Source organism: Mugil cephalus, chromosome 20 (assembly GCF_022458985.1).
Source record: "Mugil cephalus isolate CIBA_MC_2020 chromosome 20, CIBA_Mcephalus_1.1, whole genome shotgun sequence".
Taxonomy (NCBI): Eukaryota; Metazoa; Chordata; class Actinopteri; order Mugiliformes; family Mugilidae; genus Mugil; species Mugil cephalus.
Window position 1 is genome coordinate 18,423,773 of NC_061789.1, and position 22,472 is coordinate 18,446,244.

General features: G+C 42.2%; 1 protein-coding gene across 1 annotated transcript; it reads left to right on the forward strand.

Moving 5' to 3' along the window:
• Window positions 1–279: 279 nt before the first annotated feature.
• plcd3a (phospholipase C, delta 3a) lies at window positions 280–21,833 on the forward strand. The gene is made up of 15 exons (XM_047572520.1): window positions 280–627; window positions 9,354–9,521; window positions 14,095–14,323; window positions 14,917–15,046; window positions 15,562–15,787; window positions 16,934–17,135; window positions 17,265–17,409; window positions 17,689–17,841; window positions 17,962–18,114; window positions 18,615–18,765; window positions 18,931–19,047; window positions 19,293–19,471; window positions 19,798–19,933; window positions 20,253–20,402; window positions 20,490–21,833. Exons 1-15 carry the CDS (start codon window positions 537–539, stop codon window positions 20,630–20,632), a joined length of 2,373 nt encoding a protein of 790 aa, XP_047428476.1. The 5' UTR covers window positions 280–536; the 3' UTR covers window positions 20,633–21,833.
• The last annotated feature ends 639 nt before the right edge of the window (window positions 21,834–22,472 follow it).

Here is a 22,472-nt window from a genome sequence, read left to right on the forward strand (position 1 = left end):
ATATTACTAATCTTGTTTAGAGGACCCACCCGCCCCCCCTCAAAGGAGCCACATGAACTCGATGAAAATATATCAGCTGTTTGTAAGAATGGCTGCCTATTTTCTGACAGTTTACGCCAACACCCAAACAAATGTCATACACTTGTGACTTGTGACACAGAGACAAGACGTTTTATGTAAAACTTTGTGACCGCTCATTAAGCTTGAAATAGTTTAAATAGTTGGGAAATGAACATCCCTGCTCCTTGTTGGTGCGCTCGTCTGTCTGCGTGTTTGTTGGGACAGGAGGAGAAAGAGGTGGGCGCGTCTGAAGTGCGCGCCTTGTTTGGAGTAGGTGTTACGCACTGGCATGGAGAGCGTAGCGCCGGGGAGGGACGTTTTACATGTGGAAAGGGGAATAACTTTTTCGCTCTCTCAGAGCTCGGGGTCTTTCTGGGGAATGACACCTGCATCCTCAAACTTGCCTAAAACCCAGAGTGAACTCGTCAGCCTCGAGCAGTTAAGTTCCAGCCTGTAGCTACCTTCGCTGGGTAACAATGTTAGGCAGCGGCAAGTTACCGAGCTCCAGTGCCGGTGCGCAGGGAAGAAAAGTTGTAGAGAAGACTTCGGACCCCATCAAGAGGCTCGGTAAGTGAACCTCCAACGTTGAGCTACCACTTTTATTGCCACATAGTTAACAGTCTGTCCCAGTACGAACTGTAGTATGTACAGTGCCATAATATTCCCACGACGGTCGTAAAAATGAGCTGTTGGTTGCAGTAACATCAGCTATAAGTGGAGGCTTTAACCGTGTTTTATTTCAATCTTATATCTGTTATAGTTATTTAAGCATTTCATTTGCCTAAGACTGACTTACGTATCTGCATTTTTTTTTTTTTTTTTTGATATTATTTAAAATCATTGTGCCATTTGTTTTGACCTAGTTTCTTCTCCAAATCACCAAAAACCACAGTTTTTTCCGACTCGTGATCAGCAGTTAAATGACACATCAAACAGAGCTGAACTTTGGATTGGAGTGACTGTGGGGGTGTAGATTGAAGCAATGAAGTGTTCTGAGACGAGCTGAGCTCGACACCGGGCCCGCTCCTCACCATGCCCATCCCAGCACTGACGGGGCGGCTGCCCCTCCTTGCAGAGCCATCTTAAGGGACGGTCACACCTCTCCCTAAAATAGACACCTGCTGAGCAGAGATAGACCACCTGTCAGAATCTCTGAAAAGACACTGAAGATGTCTGGAAATCTGCACCAATGTCGATGCAGTGCATGCCGTTTATCCTATTTATTCCACACAAATGTGAATAGGTGCAAACATTTTTTTAATTTTTTTTTTTTTTTTTTTTTTTGGCATATTAATAATATTAAGGTAACAACAACGGCATATAAACCGCACTACGAACAGTTCAAATACATGCATGCAGACCGTGATTTCACAATAAAGCACACAAACGTAAGGGATTTAAACAGATACATTAACATAGAACAAACTAGGGACAGGTCCAGACTTGCAGACTGTTGTGATGTGGGTAGATTGTTTAACATTGCAGGTATGAAAGCAAATATGTGTCGCAGATGCGATGATAAAATGCGTCGCAAGGGACTATGTTGAAACTGTGACTCTGTGCAGACGGTCGTTTAAACAGTACTGGTGTTTGAGTTATGAAACGGTTTCTCTGTAATTCACTGACAGTTCTATATTTGAGCGTCCCGTAAATACTAAATAATGAAGCCAGTGAGGTCACCCACCCCGACCCTTTACCGCACCATGTGTGATCATAAATCAGTCACGTGGTCTTAAACCCGTGACGTCTTTTTAATCCTTACTCACATCAGATGGGAAACACCACATAGTTTTGTCATCTATGGATAATCTGAGTTTAGAGGTTCGTATCATGTGGTTTCCTCCTTGTTCAAAGATTTCTCACTAGCTGTGAGCCTTTTCCCCGCAGACAAAGGGATGAATGTGGCCTGTGAGATTTGTTAGTTTTGAGATAATCCGTGTCCGTCTACACACAGATAGATATATTCGTGGTCATGGTCATCCCAGGGGGGTTTGTGGGGTTTCATTTCTGAGCGACTTCGTGGATGTTCATGGTGTTGTCAGCCTGTGCCACACAGCAGTTATTTCCACATGAAAACAAATAGGCGGCATAAGCCCCAAATTTACACGAACAGCCTGCAGGATTTAGTTTTTTCGTCACTACAAGTTACCGTACACGTGCACAGACCTTTGACTTTGCTTTATATCTGTAATGGAGGCATCACTTTCTCCACAGCGCCAACCCAACCGAATCACTCATCAGTCTAAATCTATTGTTGAGATGTGAGATGGATTTAACTTCAGTGGGATTTAACAGAGCTCATCTTAAAGTAAATAACATCATATGAAAAAATTGCACATATTGCAGTAATTACACTGAATGTCTGCTTTATGTTTTTTTCCCCCCTGTATTCTGATACCTTTACCAAAAGGAAACCACATCACTACTGCATATTAGAATAAAATGACCAAAATATTTGAAGGAGTTAATGTTTTATTATCATTATTATTATTTTCCTGAGAAAGACGACCTTTATGTTGGCTGATAAATCTTGGACAAAACTGTTTTCCAGGCTTTTGAGACCAGTTTAGCAAAGCTTAAAATTTCAAAGTAGCACAGCGGCGTATTATTATTATTATTATTATTATTATTATTATTATTACTATTATTCTGCTCCCAATCTCAAAAAAAGTTCCCACAGTATCTTGAGTATTTCTAAAAAAAAACACCCGAAGTCATTGTGCAGCGGTGAGCCACGGAAACTTTCCTCGTCGCGCGGTTACTAACCACACGAACACATGCTTAATGACCTAGCGGTTAGCATGGTTAGCATACAGGCCTGGCCGCACTGTAACCTAGAAAGTGAGTAACGTTAGTTAACGGTACGTTTGGCTTGACGTTTTGTCTGAGTGAGACGAGTCATGCACTTTGTAACCATGGATGTAAAACGTGATAAGATGATGCTAATGGTTCGGAGTTGCTAGCTAGCGTGCTAAAGTGGTGCTAACACTACATACATACATTGTGCCTTACTGTTGCATGTTCTAATATTTGTGGTGCGAGTTTGAAAATAAATGTTTTCATAAAACTTGATAAGATGATGCTAATGGTTCGGAGTTGCTAGCTAGCGTGCTAAAGTGGTGCTAACGCTACACTGTGCCTTACTGATGCATGTTCTAATATTGGGTGTGTATATATATATATATATATATATCTAAGTTTTAAAATAAATGTTTTTGCACTGCCAAACACTTGGGAGTAACACTTGTGCAGTTAAGAAATAGTCCTCTGAGAGAGTTAATTGCTAAAACTACATAAAACTGCCCAACACCAACACTGGTTGGTGTTGGGCAGTGTTAAATTTGACTACAAGAAGAGTAAAATTTACACTCACTTAGTATAAAGGTACCAACACTCGAAAAAGTGTTAAATTAACACTCTGAGGTGTGGGCCCAAATAGACACTTAGTAATTGGTCATATCTCGCTTATTTTTGAGCAAGTTAATGATGTTTCATGCTGAAGGACAAAGAGAGTATTTAACTGAAAGGCGCCTATTTTCCACAGAACAAGAAGAGGCTGCACAGCTTTTGTGTTCCCCTCTGTGCCTTCCAAGAGCCATTGGCCGTAGTTCTTCATGACACTCTCTTTCTAATCCTGTCTCATTTCTGTGGAATCTGCTTTCACATCAGGCAAACTGAGTGTCTTTTTTTTTTTTACTTGGGAAGGCTACATGAGATGTTCTTGAACCTCATCACTTTTATTTGAGGCTGGATGTTGTATTTAAAGACACGACGTCCCCACTTGCCACCTGACCCACCTCATGGGGACAGCTGAGGGGCAAAATTGAGAAACTGTAACCGGCCCTTCACCCCTATCATCCCCACAACACACTAACTTGTCTGTGTATGTGCAAGTGTAGAATCTTTGCTAGCTGGCTCTCGTGACAGTTGTTATGCTGAGAGAAACATGAACCGTGTCCCAGGAGTAGTTGGCTGAGTGCAGAGGTCTCATGCAGAAACAACCTCTTACTGACCAGCATAGAGCAGGTACGTGAAGCACCATCTTTGCTCAGAGTGCAGATGCGCCCTTGGAGAACTGCGCCTCGTGGGATTTGTGTTTTTTTCTTTGTTCTTTTTTTTTCATTTTTCTGGGATACAGTTAGTCCTGCTGAGACTTCCTTCTTTTAAAGTTTTCCCCAGTTGTTCAAACAAGAAGCTGCTTTCCTGCCACTCTTGAGCTTTCATTATAGAGACGATGATTCTAGTCTATTGGACGGTTTGTCATGAATTTTTGTGTTCCCCAGAAGATGAACCCTGCTCCAAATGTAGTAACCCTCACACCTCACACTGTGGCACCAAAATTAGTTCTGTCTGTATTTTATTACCGCAACTACGCCCGAACTTTAATCAATCAACTTTGGATGCGACTAGGACGCAAAGGATGACTCTTATTCTTTGATTTTATTGCCTTGAGGATGGTTTGATAATAGAACAGGTTGATAACCTGGTATGGAAAAAAATGCTTTAGCCATCACATTTTGACATTTACTTTTATGAATTAACTAATTCAAAATGTATTTAAAGAAATAGGTCATTACAATTAACTTAGGATGTCAGTCATATATTCATATTTATATTTAAAACAACACCACAACTTACCTTTTGTTCTCTAAAATGACATTAAAGTTTCAAATTAAGTTTGATTTGACGCGGCGGTATCCAGCTTTCCATATGGAATCATGGAAATCACATTTTAATGAGTAGTTAATAGGCTACTCTATGGGGCCATTATTGTAGCAAAAGTATTTCCTCCGGCCTCAGCTCATGAGGAAAGTTATTAGCAAACTGACATGCTGAGCCAACATGGCAAACACTGAACCTGTAAAACATCAGCATGTTAACAGTCATCGAGTGAATTTGCCGTCAGCCCCAGGTCTGTTTAGTACTACTAAGCAAATACGTGCACGCTCCAAACTGTTTGCTGCTAATGATATAGGGCCTAAAGGCTATTACCATTTATTAATGTCTTGATTCTGGATTAAATAATAAATACTTACTTAAATACTACATGGCAAATGTAAGCTCACTAACATGCTGATGTAATATGGTAAACAACGCTTATGATTATTAAACATGCAATATATTAATAGCATTGTGAGCTACCATACTGACGTTAGCATTTAGCTCAAAGCATCTCCGTATCTCCACGCTGCAGCCTCAGTGAGCAGCCAGCATTGCTGCACACTTCACTCTGGCTTGTCTTAACTTTCTTCTCTAACTCTGACATTTCTTTTCTAATATGCCTGTGTCAGAATACATTAGCTAAGTTTCCAAACAGTTGGCATGCAGGGTTTTGGTCAGCTGATGAAGGGGACGTCCACAAGATTTTCTGCTGGAGATCATGTCAAGAAAACACAATCCAGCTTTTTGGCCTGAAGAATCACGCCCATCACTGCGTTTACACAAGCACGGAGAGGCTTTCAAAAGCGTACGGTGGATTAAGACATGAATGTGCTTGTGGCTGAACGGATAGTGTGTTGAAACGTGCAGAGACGCTCACACTCGCAGACTTGTTGTCACTCTTCTGTTGAAGGTATTTATTAAAATACGTGTGAAAGGAAAAATATGCTATGAGTCAGAGATGTAGTTATAAAAGGCGATAAAGGTTAGTTGGACCAGAGCCAACTAAGACTGTTTGGGCAGCTTAGCGTGGTCAGTGACCTGCAGTTAATCAGGTCCTTGTGCTCTGCTTGTGGGAATGCCTTGCATGTGGTAACAGCTTGGAAAAACAGGCTTGTTATGGATGGAGGTCTGCTAGGGGGAGTTCTTTGTGTGCGACCCCGATGGTGAGAAATCTGTGGTTGCACTCGGTTTGTTTTTAGTCCGGGGGGGGAGGGAGCTGAGAGAAGTTTGTGTGTGCTGTAGCTCTGGGGGCCCTCTGAGGAACTCTGTCAGCCATTTGGCACTGGCAGTATGAGGACTGTGATTTAAGGGATAGAGAAAGAAAGTATGCCAGCTGAGCCTCGACGAACCTTAAGAGATACGCAGGAGAGATTAAACCCTGAAGACTAATTTGATGAGTTAGACTTTGTAAAGGCCGCTTCTTTGTACAGTAGTGAAAGAGGAGGCTCTGTGAGAGGTCCCATTCATCCCTGCAAAAGCATCAGTGAGCCATAGCTGAATGCCCTTTAACACTTGCACTCAGTCTTGTATGTAAAGCATTTGTTGCAATATTTATTATAGGTTAAATAAGCCCAAGCCATTTGCAGTACTCATCTTGTTAATTCAACTTTTAAAACTAGTCAGTTTCATAGTGTACAGTACTCCAGAATGTACCAGGTTCAAGTTGAATGTCTGATTACTTTTTTAACAAATAAGAACTGGCTAAATCTTATATGATGTTATTATAACTTATTATATAAATACTTTTTACCTGTGAGTCATGCAGAAACACTCACTGCACTTTATCGAATTGCTCTCTGAGCCCTCTGTGGATCTGTTGTATTTAAACCTTTGGAATGAATCTGCTGTGTAAACACTTCTTTCTACATGGACCTTCCAATTTTAAACCACCATCAAGTTTTTGACCTGCTACAATTGATTTGGCCTCGTTTTGTCTGAAAAATAGTCCAAACCTCACATGTGTGTAAAATAAAGAATAAGCTAAAAGATTAGAGAATGGGGAAAATAGTGGTTAATATAATCAAAACAGTATAAATTGTTCCCGCGACCACTAATGGATGATTTATCAGAGGTCTTTATCTCTACCTTAGACTTAACTTAATCAAGATTTAATCAAGACCACTTCACATAAAAATAGCTTTTTAAAAATGCTTCCCTCTCCTTTAACATGCCCCGATCCTTTCAGTGCTGGTACCAAATAACAAAACATTCCTCTGATCCGAGGCTTTTGAAGTTGTGAGTCGTTCCTGATAAAGTTTCCCTTGATGCTGATTGCCATGGAGCACTTGCATGAATGCTGCAGCCAGGCAAACACACTGCAACGTCTTTTAGCTTTCAGTGTAAAACTGTATAAATTAACTGTTATAACAGCCTTCTTTTCTGCTGCCTGTTGGCCGGCTCCTGCCCTAAGAGAGAAATAAATCTACGGATTATCGTGACTGAATTACATCCCAGCGATCCGCTCTTCTCCTCGGTCTTCTGACATGTATTTGAAAGAAACTGTGGATGAGATATTTCTTGGTTAAAATTTTTCACAGCCATCCCAACAGCTACACTACTGTGAAAACCCCATGTCATTTCTTCCAAGGCTTGTACATACAACACAGTCTTAAGTTTAGGGTATAACCAGAGGAGTGTTTACTATTTTTGTGTTTTCAGTGGGATAAACACTGAAAGGCTTTCAAAAAAAAATAAATAATTGCATTATGAAATTGAGTAGAGCTGAAGCAGAGCTGGTACGTGTAGAGGTTATCACAGAGGATAAATCCCCCTCAACTCTATCAATTAACTCTCTCACTATACTTTATCTTGTGAAATTAGATGGACTGCCACAAACTTTAGCACAAACATTCATTGATTCTATCCTTAGATATCCTTAGATTGCCTGACTTTATCTCAAATAACATCATCTTCTTGTCAACCCAAAGAGGCGTTTAAAAAAAAAAGAGCGATGAAACATCTTCTCAAAACTCTACAAGTCCACTTGCTTTGTTTTAAACACCTTTTGGATATACTATGACCTGGATGACTAAGAGCCTTCACAGACATTGCTACACACTTTGGGACCTTTTGACTGGTTTTAGGAATATGAGAGGACTTTGAGGAAACTTGCAAACTACAGGAGCCAGCTTCATTTCAACCTGAACCATGATGCATGCAACATAAGATTATTCCCACCAGCCTACACCTAGGCTCCATCTACCCATAAGATTGGAAAAACGCATCAAACAAACCCTCAAGACATGTGGATCCCAACTGAGCCTTTATCTGTGGCTCAAGAAGGTATTCCAAGAAGGACAGGGAGGAGGAGAAGAACACTTTATCATCACCTACGTTGCTGTAGTATCGGAGAAACTTTTCAGGAAATACCGCATTCCAGTTTCAATTTCAAACCTGGTAATACACTTAGACAAAAACTGATCCACCCAAAGACAAAACACCCAGGCGAAAACAGAGTAATGTAGTGTATACTGTTCAGTGCAGTGAGGAATGTACAGGCTTGTACATTGGGAAAACAAACAACCCATCCACAAAGGCATGGCTCAATACAGGAGAGCCAGCTCATCAGGGAACGACTCAGCGGTCCACCTCTGCCTGAAGATAGTAATGTCAGAACCAGAGAAGACAGATGGTTTGAGAGTGGAGTAAAGGAAGCCATCTACAGTATGTCAAATTGGAGAAACCTCTAAGCATAGGAGGTAGACTGAGGTTTAGTCTGCCATCAGTTTACAAAACAGTGTTAACTTCTTTCCCCAAGAAGTTTCAACAACATTTAAACCTTGAGACAGAAGGCCCTCATTGACAATGGCTTTGTCAGAGCACCATTCATAGGGGAAGTGGATAAGGGACAAACAGTCCCTCCACTCAATGACAGCTAAGTATCAAGCCCTTAACATGAAATTAGCTGCACCAATTTCCAGTTATTACAGAAACAAGTCAGACAGGTTTGTGAGGAGTTTTGCCCACAGAGTTTCCAATTAAAACCAGTCCCTTAGAACAGATGAGCAGCGAAACGTCTTCAAGAATCTCAGCAAGCACAGTTTCTTTTTTAAATGCATTTTGGATTACCATCTCAAAAGATGTAAAACTTTATACTTACTAAACATGCACCGTACCATGTTGTTATTAGCATCTAGCTTAAAGTACTGTAACTCGCAGAGCTGCTTGTGAGGCTTCATATGTTTTGTCGTTCCCCATTGCTTCTAAGTTGGCCTACTACAGATCTGTGACACATCACCCCCACCTCCTCAGACTCGTCTGCATTAGTAGAATACTTCTTTGTTGAAATTGTCTTCATATCTAATGAATGTTGGAGTCATCTTGGGAGTTTAGGATCTCAGGGACGGTATGTGTCACGCTTGCTTGGATTGTTTCACAGCGTCATTTAAGCTGAGCCAAACACACGTGTGTAATTGTGCAATGAATGGTGAACTTAGAAGTAAGTGTCCTACCATAGCTGAGTTTCTTTCATTTGTACAAGGGAAGATGTATGTCAATCAGTATGAACACAGATCATACACCTACAAGACTGACTCCACTCTACTTTCTTATGACCCAGTGGTACAATTTCACAACATAGTAATTTTTCTATTTAAACTTCCTGTTTTCTTTTCCATTTGTGCTTCCTCCAGGGCTTCTCGACAATGAGGACATACGTATGATGATGCAGGGCTCCAGCATGGTGAAAGTTCGCTCATCGAGGTGGCAGAAGAGCAGAAACCTGCGGCTGCTGGAAGACGGACTCACCGTGTGGTGTGAGTCCACCAAGAGCTCCCGCAAAGCCAAAGCCCAGCAGACATGTAAGTTTGGCTGAAACCTGGCTTTATGATTAGGGAGAGCAGTAAGAGGATCTGGTTCATGTATGGGTGGGCTTCCCTGAACAGACGAATCATCCGGAGGGACTTAAGGGGGAGGAGAGGCAATGGACTGAGAGGAAAACATGGAAGGAACAGGAATCTTAAAGCATGCTCACTTGATTGATTGAAACCAAACTAAAGTAATGCAAAGAAAGGAAACTTGGGTCATATCTGATTAAGCATAAAAGGGAAGGAAGGAAGGAACTAATGTAGCAGACCATCCCAGTAAACTTGGGAACGTGACTCATGTCCTCACTAAGCCTCCTGCACATTGTTCAGTTATTGAACTTTGTCATTTTGGCTCATGCTCCCAATTCTTCTTCGCTTTATTAAAGTTTCCCCTGTAAGTTTGGAGGCTTGGCAAACTAATAAATACATATTCTTACCCTTCCTAGATCTCTGGTTTAGTTCAGATATGTTTTCTTTTCTATTTTGGATGAACTCGTCCTTAAAAATTCTGTTCCTGTGGGGGTGTAGACAGGAGATCTAGGAGACCTGAGAGTGAGGGTCCTGACTGGCAGAAACATTTGGGAGGTTGTCCTTGGAAGGTACTTGGAAAGGTCAGGGATTGTCAAAAGAAGACGTGACAGGCATGTTCATCTGGCCATCTCAGGCTAAAAACAACCAGTTGCAGTCTGTTGAGGTTTAGAGGCTACTGAGCAGTCAGTGTAGCCAGCTACGATGTTATGAGCGTCACTGAAAGATTCTTGCCGTGTTTGTAAGGGACATTTTGGCGTTTAAAAGGCACACTCGCGATTGCTGTTTTGACTGAACAATAGTAGCTTCTCAGTTCTCAAGCCTTAAACACATCTGTAGCTGACGTGAGTTGCTCGTATTTGTGTCTCTTTTCTTTCTCTTTCTCTTTGGTAAACAATGCACAAGAGAATGTAATGACTTCTTTCACAGCAAGTGTCAGGGAACAGAAACTAAAACCTCCTCTTGTACATTTGATACATTCCCATCTCAGCCTTCTATGTTCCTCATCAGCATACAAACTCTATGAGGTTATTTAAAGAATGGCAAACAAGACTGGTAGACAAGCTGATTGAGCGATGTGTTCCATAGAAGGTCATTAAAAAGTGATTTTCATACTAAAATGATATATTATATTTGAATGCATTATTTTCGTGATTTAATGTTCTCTCTCCTGGAGTATTTTTAAAGCACCGTTCAGGCCGACAGACAGATAATGCGATGTTGTGTCAAAGTGGCAGGCCGATGCCACTAACATCTTTGATCAAGTTATTCAGGGAATCAATTTGAGGATGTCAGTACAGTATGTAGGACATCTTGTTAGAGCTCGCTCTAAGAGAGCTTGACTATTCTCTAACAGCATCTCAGCGTTACGTCTGGCCTAAATTAGAGGAATACAAATGCCTGTCAGCGTGTAAATGGAGCTGGAAGACAAAGGCTTTGCAAGTGATTTAGTGGGTGTAAACAATAGAAACAATTAACATTCAGGCACATGCCCACCAAAGAGATGTGTGGACAACGGCAAAGTGCTTGGACTTTTATTTAATTGACGTGTTATGCTACGTTTTCTATTGGAATACAAATTTGTGGTGTCAGCTGACATGCATGACATCAATCTCTTTCACCCTCTTTTGTTTTCTGCATTGTTGACTGACCTTTGGCTCTCTTACCTCTGCTCTATTTGTGCTCTTCATCCTGATGTTGGAATGCAGTTTAATACCACAGCCCTGCTAGCTGCACAGAGTGGGTGGTTGGGCAGGTTTATGGGTCAGCGGGTGGTGAAGGCCGTCTTGATTGTGCTACAGACTCGCCAGAAATAGACTCAGAGTGTTTGAGTCGCAGCGTGTAACAGTCCTTACGCTGGTGACAACCAGTAGTGTGACCACTTTAGAGGACAGATACCAATAATGCCACTCTGGCTGTGTGCTGAGGAGCAAATTGGTGTGTGCGTGTATGTGTGTGTGTGTGTGTTTGTGTGCGTCAAAGATGAAGGCTTGGCTTGGTTAATATTTTTCCGAGCTCCAGGCTCTTCTCCGGGTTCAATTTGATCTGCAGTTGTGAAGGGTGGCGCCTTATGCTTGCAAGCACTTGGCATACGATACACCACTTAAAACTTCTGCTGCTCTAATCAACAACACACACACACACATATACATGTCCTCTTTGCCATGTCTCTGATAGCCACAAAGGAGGAATGTGGAGTCATTTTGAAGAGGTGGACAGCAGAGGCTTTTACGACCTTCAGCAAGAGAATGAGGCTTTTGTCAGGACAGACACTGCTGACTGCCCAACTGAGTGATCAACACACAGCAGGCATCTGAGGGCAGAAATAGATTGCTCCCGAAGAACGTTTATTGTGTTAGGAGCCACTGTGCGTTTATATTAAGTTGCTTTTTTCCCTGGTCTCAGCCCACCTTTGCAAGCCTAAGATTTAGAGCTCATTTATAGCCAAGACAGTTTCAATCATGGCCTCTCTAATAAATTCAAACAATTAATGTGGAATCTACAATGTCCTGCAAATGTGTGGTAACAGAAAATAAATGCTATTTTTGAAGTTTGAAAAAAATCAAAAGCTCTAAGCAGCATAAACATTGTTTCAGATTCAGATGCAGAAAAATGTATTTGTTCCCAAGGGGCAATTTACAAGACACGTGTAAAGGACAAAACCAGATACTTTGACCAAGCAATTTCCCTTGTGGATCATTAAAGTCTGTCTAAGTCAGGGGTCGGCAACCCGCGGCTCCGGAGCCGCATGCGGCTCTTTCGTTCCTCTGTTGCGGCTCTCTGTGGCGAGCGGTGCGGGGCAAGGACACTGATCAAAGCCGTTCACTTTTTTTACGCTAACTGCCTCAGAATAGCGGCAACTAATCACTCATCAGTGAACGGGCGACAGCTACACAATAACTGAATGACACTGAATGCCACACCACACTCACGATTGTAACGTCAAACAACCAAAAAACACTGAACTCCCACAGTGCATTGCAGCACATTTACTAGTTGCTATCGAGTATTTAATTAAAATGTATTTTTATTTTAGCGCGTTAGTTTTTTTAAATATAATTCTAAATTTGAATTGATGATGATCTTTTAACATTAAAATAAAATGTATTTAATTTTTTGTCGCTCAAAATATACGTCACAACTTCCGACGTGCGACACCCGCCAGCAGGCCCAGCCCGCTACTTACTGAACTTTTCGACTCCAGGTAAGACAACTACGGATAGATCCCTGTTATGTTACATAAATGCAGTTTCGTTTTCTCTGTAGCAGTTATTTTATTTCATCAATGCAACACACTATAGGCCTAGCATAGAGGTGAAAACGATATATGCAGTGTTGTCTTCATTTTAGATGTCAGAGGGGTTTTGTGGCCCCCAGTGTTTTTTTTTCTGTGCGAAACGGATCCAAATGGCTCTTTGAGTGTTGAAGGTTGCCGACCCTGGTCTAAGTCTATAACAGTTTGGAATTTCAAGTCAAGTACAGGCAGAGTAAGTGTAAATGGGAGCTACAGAGATTATATATTAATATGTTATTGCAGGATATTGTATAACAAATAGTAATGCTTAACAAGACAGGTGAGAGAGAGAGAGAGAGAGAGTAGTGGGGGTGGGAGGGGTCACTGGAGGGCTTGAAGTTGGAGCAGTACTAGGAACAAAGGTGACCCTCGTCCCCTGAGCCACTCAAATGCTGAGTGGAGGACATGTGAAGGGTCTTTGGTGATTTGTTTGCCAACCTGTTGTGCCTGTTGGTCATGTTTGTGTGAAAAGGTTCTGACAGGTAACCAGCAGGTTATGGAGAATGTTATGATACTCTCTCTGAAACTGTAATAAAATAACAGTAAAATGGCCTTGCTGACTCCAAAAGAACTAACTTTCCCAAGGAGAGATATTGCCCCTGCTGACACCTCCTGAGGGTCTTCCGTGTTAGAAAGTTTCAGCAGGTTGTCTGAGATGGTGCCCAAACATCTGAACTCCTTGACTAGTTCCCCTTGGGTGATGGTGTTCACTGCTGCAGTTAGATGCCTTTGCTTGTTGGTCACCACCATCTCACTGGTTTTGCTGGTGTTCAGTTCTAGGTGTGAGCTGTCACACCACTCTACAAACTCCTGAAGAGGAGCCTGACAAATATTTCATTAGCGTATTTGGTCAAGTGACAGTTGGGCTGTGTGGATCTGCACCCGTCGGTGTACAGGACGAAGGGCAGGGCTGATAGCACACAGCCCTGGGGGGAGCCAGGTGAGGTGAAACAGAGGTATGAGAAGGAGTTGTTAATCAGTAGTTTCTGTGACTGGCCACATTCAAGTGGGGTGGGAGTTTAGTGGCCGGGATGTGGGGCTGACAGTAGTCTGGCTGAAGATACTAGATTGTTTCTCTTTATTATTGGCATATTTTGCTGCATAACACTGTGTATACATATGTTTGTAGAGAGGTGGACAGTTGACCTGAAAAGCATTAGTTAGCTTTTAGCTGCTCCTACTCATAAGCACAAGCCATTTTCAAAAGTCCTAACTCATGTTTCCTTTCCCTTTTCCTCTCCAAAGTTGCAGTGACAGAGGTGGAGTGTGTGCGTGAAGGCTGCCAGTCGGAGGCACTGAAGCGTCTGTCCGGTTCCGTCCCGGACAAACACTGCTTCACGGTGGTCTTCAAAGGAGCCAGGAAGAGCTTGGACCTGCTGTGTCCCTCTGAGGAAGAGGCTCAGCGCTGGGTGCGAGGACTCCGCACCTTAAAGGAGCGCGTGGCAACCATGACTCAAAAGGAAAAACTGGACCAATATCCTACCCAGTCTCCAATACGCTAGATTAAGTTTACTGCAGTTGAGGCGGCATGGTTATGGTGACTGGCTCTGCTGTCTCATGCGTCATCCCACATTCAAAGCATAGCTAAGGTGACAAGTAATGACTAGATAAAAATGCCCTGTCTAAATATAGTCCCAACTATCGCTGCTAATTACTATCTCTTATAGCCAGCGGAGTGCGTAGGTGGCAGGTAGAAAATCACCCCTGCAGCTCTGTTTAAATGTCCTTTATTGTTTATTTCATTCTCAATTAATCATCCACCAAGCAACAACTATACTAATCATTTCAGGGACATTAAATGGGTGGAAATCTGAACTTGAAATGCGAAAAGCATTTGCTTTAATGTGTATTGACAGCATCAGCGTGATTTATTGCCATGAATTAAGGACAGGCAGACGTGTTAATGCTCTCTGGCAAAACACAAAACTATACCATCGTATTTAACATAACACAGTATGACACATCCCCATCAGGAAGTGTAGTCCAGTTACAGTGTGCGTATGAGCCCAGCCTCAGCTGTTGGACTCTGTATGTTTTAGTCTGGTTTTATTTCTTAACTCACTCCACTTGGATCCGAGGCTACCTGAGACGAGCAGATCAGAACCAGGACGGCAAGATGAGCTACGACGAGGTCAAACGGCTGCTGCAGATGATCAACATCGACCTTAGTGAGCATTACGCCCGCTGTTTATTCAAGGTCAGGTTCGTGTGAGTTTTTAAGTATCTGTGCCGTCAGTGTCCATAAAACTGGTGTGATCTAAGATCTGACAACACACACTATAAGCAATGAGAGTATGTGAAATCTAGTCAGGGTAGTATTATTTTTCTCCGACACCCAGGGGTCCGGCGTCTGTGTTCAATTATTAACCCAGCGGCAAGCCAACCACCCACCCCCTTCTGTTTTTCACTCCTCCCCTCTTATCTTCCCCACAACAAGTCAAGAGCCATTTATTTCCTTATTGTGAGGGATTACTGTCTAGCTACGCCCCTCCACCGTCTATCATAGCCTGTTTTATGCACCCTCTCCGTGCAATTTCCTATACTTTAACGTGAGCGTGCACAGCTGCGTTGAATTGCTATGGGGGCTCTCTCAACAGGGAATTTGAGGCACTCCCCAAATAAGGCATACCATGTTGAATGCTTGTTTATCTTCCTCTCTGTGTGTTCAGTTGTTTGTCTTTTTAAACCCTTGCCTCTCCTCTGCACCCCCAGCGGTGTGACCGATCTGGTGATGGCCGGCTGGATCATATAGAGATTGAGGAGTTCTGCAGGGAGCTGCTGCGGCGGCCCGAGCTGGATGCCGTGTTTAGACACTATTCGAGTAATGGTTGCGTGCTCACCACTGCTGAGCTGCGCGACTTCCTCGGAGACCAAGGAGAGGACGCCTCTCTAAATCACGCCCAGAAGCTTATAATGACCTACGAGCTCAATGACTGGGGTAGGTCCCAAAAAGCAGTCATTACAGGATTTAAAGGATGACTCCACATTCGTTTCATGTAAACACTCATGATCCTCTCTCCTGGCTGACAAAATAGCAATTTAGTCTGCCGCCATAAAAGATGCCACAAAACCCTGCTGCGCAGTTGTGATGCACTTTTGATTATACACTGGGGCAGGGTTTGTTCGTTTTAAGGAACAACTGAGGAGTTAACTCGAGCAGTAATACCCAAAGTGGGTGAAATGAAGAAGAACAATCACAACCAAACCAAATATTTAAACATTTAGAGGACAGCTTGTCCTCTAAAGTAGCACAATTCGGGGATATGGTTTAAACTGCTTCAGTAATGCTCCTCAATGCAGCTTGATTTGTTTGCTAACATTGGGCACCATTCACTGCTCATCAGACCAAACCCAGTCAGGCTGGAGCAGCAAATCCTAGCGGCGTTCTGCCTTGCATAAATTAGACTTTTCAATAGAATAAAATGTCAGTTGTTTTCTCAAATATTACTGAGTCTCGCTACGAGGAAGATATCATTTTATATATTAGGCATTGTGATCATACACCGATCAGCCTTAGCATCGTGAATAAAGTGAATAACATTGATCATCTTGTGACAATTCAGTGTTCTGCTGGCAAACTATTGGACCTGGCATTCATTCATGTGGATGTTAATTAGACATGTAGCACCCATGTAGACCAGACCAGACACCCCCAACGGGTAGCAATGACACTCCTTGATGCCTGCAGCCATCCCCAGCAGGATGCAGCCTGACACAGACACACACACATAAACGGTTTAGGAACACTTCAAAAAATATGGAAGAACGGCACAAGGTGTTGACCTGGCCTCCAAATTCACTAGATTCCAAACCGATCAAGTGTCTGTGGGATGATCCACAGAGGCCCCTCCCCTCAACCCATAGGACCCAAAGGCCCCCACTAACAACATTCCATGTCCATTCTCTGAGGAGTCAGAACTATTTTGGAGTCACAATGTTATGTCTGATCGGTGTTGATGATGCATATTGCCAGACACGCTGTATCATATGAAAACACTGAATCTGAGTTCATTGGGATGATGCTGTTGATTAACAAAATAAAAGACAATGACTTGATGAAAACACATTTATCCATTTATTGCAGCTCAGAAGAACCAGGTCATGACACAGAATGGTTTCACCATGTACATGCTGTCCGTGGAGAACGATGTCTTTAACCTTGACCATGGCAGAGTTTACCAGGATATGACCCGCCCCTTGCCCCACTACTTCATATCCTCATCACACAACACCTACCTTACCAAGGACCAGGTCACCAGCACCAGCAGCACTGAGCCATACATCAGGTATTCAGACACAGACTGAGGGAACATCAGAGAGCAGCACATTTTTAACCACACTCTCCTAAAGCATCCTCAAATCTATCTACTGAGATTTTGCTGTGGTTTAAAATGAAATTTGTCTGCCATGGTCAGGGCTTTGAATCAGGGCTGTCGCTGTGTGGAGCTGGACTGCTGGGATGGAGATAAAGGTGAACCTGTCATCTACCACGGCCACACACTCACCTCCAAAGTGCCCTTTAAGGAGGTCATTGAAACCATCTCCCTGTATGCCTTCAAGGTAATGGACTTTATTTGACAGCTTTTACTGCTGTAAACCCTCAGTTGTCCCTGCTAATGAAATAAGTGAGCAGCAGTCAGTCAGTAAACAATTCCACATCACTGGCTTCTTGCTTTCACAATCTACTACGCTTCTTGTGGTTACATGCTTGGCACTGAGGCAGCCCTGCCGCGTTTTGGTATTCACACATTATAGTATGACACTGTTGCACTGCTATTACGTGATCTGATTGCATTTTAATGACTTAGCATAAGAGTTTTCCTGTGCTTTTCCCTGCAGGTATCTGCATACCCTCTAATCCTGTCCTTGGAGAACCACTGTTCTGTGGAGCAGCAAGCTGTCATGGCCAAACACCTCCGCACAATCCTGGGCAGAAAACTGCTCACCAAGCCTCTCGGCGACCAGCTGCTGAAAGAGCTGCCTTCTCCTCAAGTAAACAGACGCACACACACACACACATACACGTACGCACACAGCTGGATTCTTTTTTCAAAGAGCACTAGCTGTCTGGTTTTCTAATGAAGTCATTTGTTCTGATGACCTTCCTTGCAGGACCTTAAGGGGTATATTCTGGTAAAAGGAAAGAAGCACACTCCACACCTGGGTCAGCTGGGCAAGGCTAGCAGCTCTGCCAGCTTCTCTTCAAGCTCTGAAGATGAACAAGCAAGCAGCATTAAGAACAAAACCAAGAATGGTCCCGCCAAGGTCAGCGCAAGAGCTCTTATTAATCCTTTTAAAACTGAACGGATCGCCGGTGATCTGTTGAAGCATGCGGTACTTGTATTACCGTAACTCACAATGGTTTGCGCTGTTGACAATATTCAAAGTGTGGCTGAACACTGGGAAGTTGTGCTTGCGTCTGGAAGACCTTCGTAACATCTCAAGGGTATAACTAACTTTGTTTTTACCAACACATTCCTCCAAACAACTCCCTCTTCCTGGGCCTTGCGTCGCTCCCCAACCTGCAGCCGACAGCAGCAGTGCCTGATCATTACCGTAATGGCAGCTTTTTTTTCCAGAAAGCGCAACTTCCCTGTGTTCAGCCACACTTTGAATTTTGACCATCTGTGAGTTACGGTAATTTAATTTTTTATTTTTTTTATGTGCAGGCGGATGTTAAGGACTTAAAGGGTTAAGGCCGACAAGCTGTTAACACAAAAACTTTAATTAATCAAACAATTGTCTTTTGTGTTTGCTGTCGTCAGGTCTGTTCCAAGCTAAGCCCAGAGCTGGCAGAGCTGGTGGTGTACTGCAGGAGCGTCCAGTTCCGCGGTTTTGAAAATATGTATGAAATATCACCGAATGACATGTCTTCCTTCTGTGAAACTGATGCCCTCAGACACATCAAAGACTCGGGTACAACAGTGGAAATAATTGCTTCTTGACATTATAGAGCGAAAACAAAAGTAAAAAAAAAAAAAAAAATACTAATTTTATGCCTCTTGTGCAGCTGGTTGTACAGCAAATACAATCAGCCTCTAGTGTATCTCAGCATGTGGTTTTCTCTCTTTTCATTTGCAGGGAAGCTTTTTGTACGATACAACAGCAGGCAGCTGAGCCGGATCTACCCCTCTGGCCAGCGCCTCCAATCATCCAACTATGATCCTCAGGAAATGTGGAATGGCGGTTGCCAGATGGGTTGGTACTCCAGACTAGAAGCTAGGATGTTATCCTGATGGAAGAAAATTAATGCAGTTTAATAGAAAAAAAAAAAAAAAGTGGTCAGTAAGCTCCAGACTACATTCTTGATACGTAAATTGCCTCCACGTTATAACACGTGCAGTCACCGTAATTCCTTACTGTGTCCTCTCGTGCTGGAATGTTGTCTGCTGGTGTGATCAGGCTTGCCTGCTGTGTTACTCCCTCCACTCATTGCTTTTCAGTGGCTCTGAACTTCCAGACACCCGGGGAACAGATGGATCTGAACCAGGGTCGCTTCCTGGCCAATGGTCGCTGTGGATATGTCCTGAAACCCAGCTTCCTGTGTAGCCCCTCGTCCAACTTTAACCCAGAGAACACGGGTGGAGGCCCCGGTCACATCCCCACCCAGCTGACAATACGAGTGAGCGATATATTAAGTGCCTGTGCTACTGAGGGTTGTGATTAGTTAGCACAAATACTATCTGTACTGTTTATGTACTTAATGTTGCATTGTTATTATGTTTCCCCATTGTATTGTTTCTCCTTTGTTATGACTATGCTATGTTTATTGCATCGATGGAGCCCTGTTTGGGAATTTTAACCCATCTTTGGCAGAGCTGTACAGATTGCAAAGGGATTTTTTTTTTTAATCTTGAGGAATTTTTATCAAATAAAACTGACTTCACAATCATTTCGATGCTTTTTCAGTTTGATGTGTATACTGATCTATTGCTCTTTGATTTACAGATAATATCTGCACAGCAGCTTCCAAAGATCAACACGGAGAAAGCAAGCTCCATCGTCGATCCACAAGTGTGGGTGGAAATCCACGGGGTGTCTATTGATAATGCAAAAGACAAAACACACCGCATTGACAACAATGGTAATTCAGAGATTTTGCAATAAAATCTGACGGCATGAATATATGAACTCTGTCTCAAGCTGCTTGACAGCTGGTAAAGTTGCTATATTTTTTATTCTTCATGCACCCTTGATTAAATGGATTATTTGATGTTAAATGCAGTTATTACTGGAGATTTGAATTCTGTAATGATTATTATTCAGTATCAGACAGGAGGAATGAATAAACAAACAAATAATAGCAATTAGCTTCTCGATGCATGAATCTATGCAACCCCTGATTAGTTTGTTTGAAAGGATCTGCAGATGAAATGTTCACGGCTCGTGTGCACCCTCTACAGGCTTCAACCCACGGTGGGACTGCACTCTCAGTTTCCAGCTGCAGGTCCCTGAGCTGGCCCTGGTGCGGTTTGTAGTGGAGGACCACGATCACACTGCTAAGAATGACTTTGTGGGGCAGTTCACTTTACCTTTCCCAAGCCTTCGCATAGGTGCTCATGGACATTCAGTATTCATATTATACGACGCATTCTTGGTATGTTGTTTCTAATGAATGTGTTACACTTTTTTTTTCTCAGGTTATCGACATGTTCACCTGCTAAAGGCAGATGGTTGCAGTCTGTCCCCCGCCACACTGTTTATTCATGTAAAAGTGGTCCGCAGAGGAGTTCCTATCAAGACTGTGTCCGAGCGTATGGCCCTCGCCAAAGGCAAGGCATGACGCGCATCTGAACCAGATGGCAAACCGAATGTTCTGACGACAACTGGCTTTGGAGGAAGAAGCTCTGAATGTGAGGAGAGAAAGACTACCACTGCTACTGCTGCTGCTGCCGCCAGCCAGTCTCCTAGTCCAGATCTCAAGTGGTCCAATTTATGTTCAGCCACTTCACCATGCAGGAAGAAAGATGTTGTTTATCAGAGATGAAGGAGAGCGGTGGTTCTCAGATACACCGTAGGAGTAATCAGTGCTGAGTGCTGAGGACACAGGGCACTGGCCATTCATGAAACACACAGATAGCAGATGCTTAATTTGAACTTGTTTACTCTCATGGTAGCTGATCCAATCTGTTGGGCAGAGAAACTGTTTTCCTCACGTCATAATTTTAATTATTTTAAATATTTTAATTCAAGAGATATTTTAACATTTTTATACTTAATTATTTGATTTTTAACTTGAAGAATGAGGATAGCACCTTCTTAACTGAATGCACACCACGAAATGCTATAAAATCAATTAAAAATAGCTGTGATTAAAAATGCTTAATATCTCTTTTAGGTTATAATTATTTTAAGTCTAACTGTGATATAATTTTATGTTTTAATGATTGCCACTGGGTGTGTCTTACATGATCAAATATCAGAGTTGATTCAGTTAGTCTTATTTGATGCTCCAGATACTTTGGCACTTTTAATATCTCCCTGGGAGATAAATGACAGTATTTTCCCACCACTTTCAAATGAACTTGAATTTTAAACAGTATTCACTTGCAGATAAAAGTTTACTTAAGCTCCTTTTAATTGTTGTATTTGCCTCAGCATCATTTCAAAAGAGGGTGTTAAAGACATTTGCCTGTAGGCTCTTTACCTCTTGTCTGTTTACAACCATGCATAATTATTTTTAATTATTTTTGTCATTGCCAATGTTCTTGTTGTGGTTTAACCCTAATTTCAGCTGTTTAATACAAACATCAACAGCGCAGACTGCAGTGAATCATGTAATACTGATGAAAAAAAATCAGTAAAGAAAGATAATTCACTGAGATTGTTGTAGCCTAATTAATGTGTATATGATCAAGATGGTTATTTTGGAGATTCTAACATGTGCTAACCGTTAGTGAAGTAAGACTTTGCAGTGTTAACGCGCACAGGCTTTGTTGTGAAGATGTAAGTTTGTAATGTTTTTATAAAGCGCTAATAACACATTCACTGTGGGTGATTTTTTCATTCATTTCTTTGTTGAAAGATGCGTATCAGTGGACACGTTCATCATGATTCATTTAACAGTTCTTTAACCACTAAACAATCAAACCCTTCATAGTGTTTAACCTCTATTGGGTTTGTTTTTGATTCATTTAAAAAAAAATTACTGAGTCAAGTGACTTTTAAACAACAAATTAACGGTCATTCAGTGCAGAGCTCTGAACCAGACCTTACGGGTCCCATGCGCCATTAAACTCAATCAGTTGTAAAACTATGACTCAGAATGGAGTTATGTATGTGAGCCCATCTGTCTACCTCCAAGTCCCTTTGCAATATTGACCAATTAAATTATTGTGCATCTTAGTGAGACTGTACATCTCACGTGTTTCCAGTCAAACACTTAACTGTTTTAATTGGGTTAAATCCAGATCACATGGCTCTAATTTGTTTTGTCTAGGTCTGAAAGAAAAATAAACTATTTAAACAACCTTTCAAATATGTGAATGGTGTCGGGGCAAATTTAAGGGAGCCTCAAAACTATAAGTCGTGGCGAATCCATTAAAAGTCTCTTTGTTCCACTTCTAAATATTTGGAAGCCAACTCTGAAAGCAGCATTGAGGACGTTTCCGTCATCGCTCTGA

Excerpts from the sequence above, each read along its gene's own strand:
- plcd3a (XM_047572520.1), top strand. The coding sequence starts at position 537 with ATGTTAGGCAGCGGCAAGTTACCGAGCTCCAGTGCCGGTGCGCAGGGA. Across the intron at positions 17,842-17,961 it reads AAGAGCTGCCTTCTCCTCAA|GACCTTAAGGGGTATATTCT; the intron begins GTAAACAGACGC and ends CCTTCCTTGCAG. Across the intron at positions 18,115-18,614 it reads CCAAGAATGGTCCCGCCAAG|GTCTGTTCCAAGCTAAGCCC; the intron begins GTCAGCGCAAGA and ends TGCTGTCGTCAG.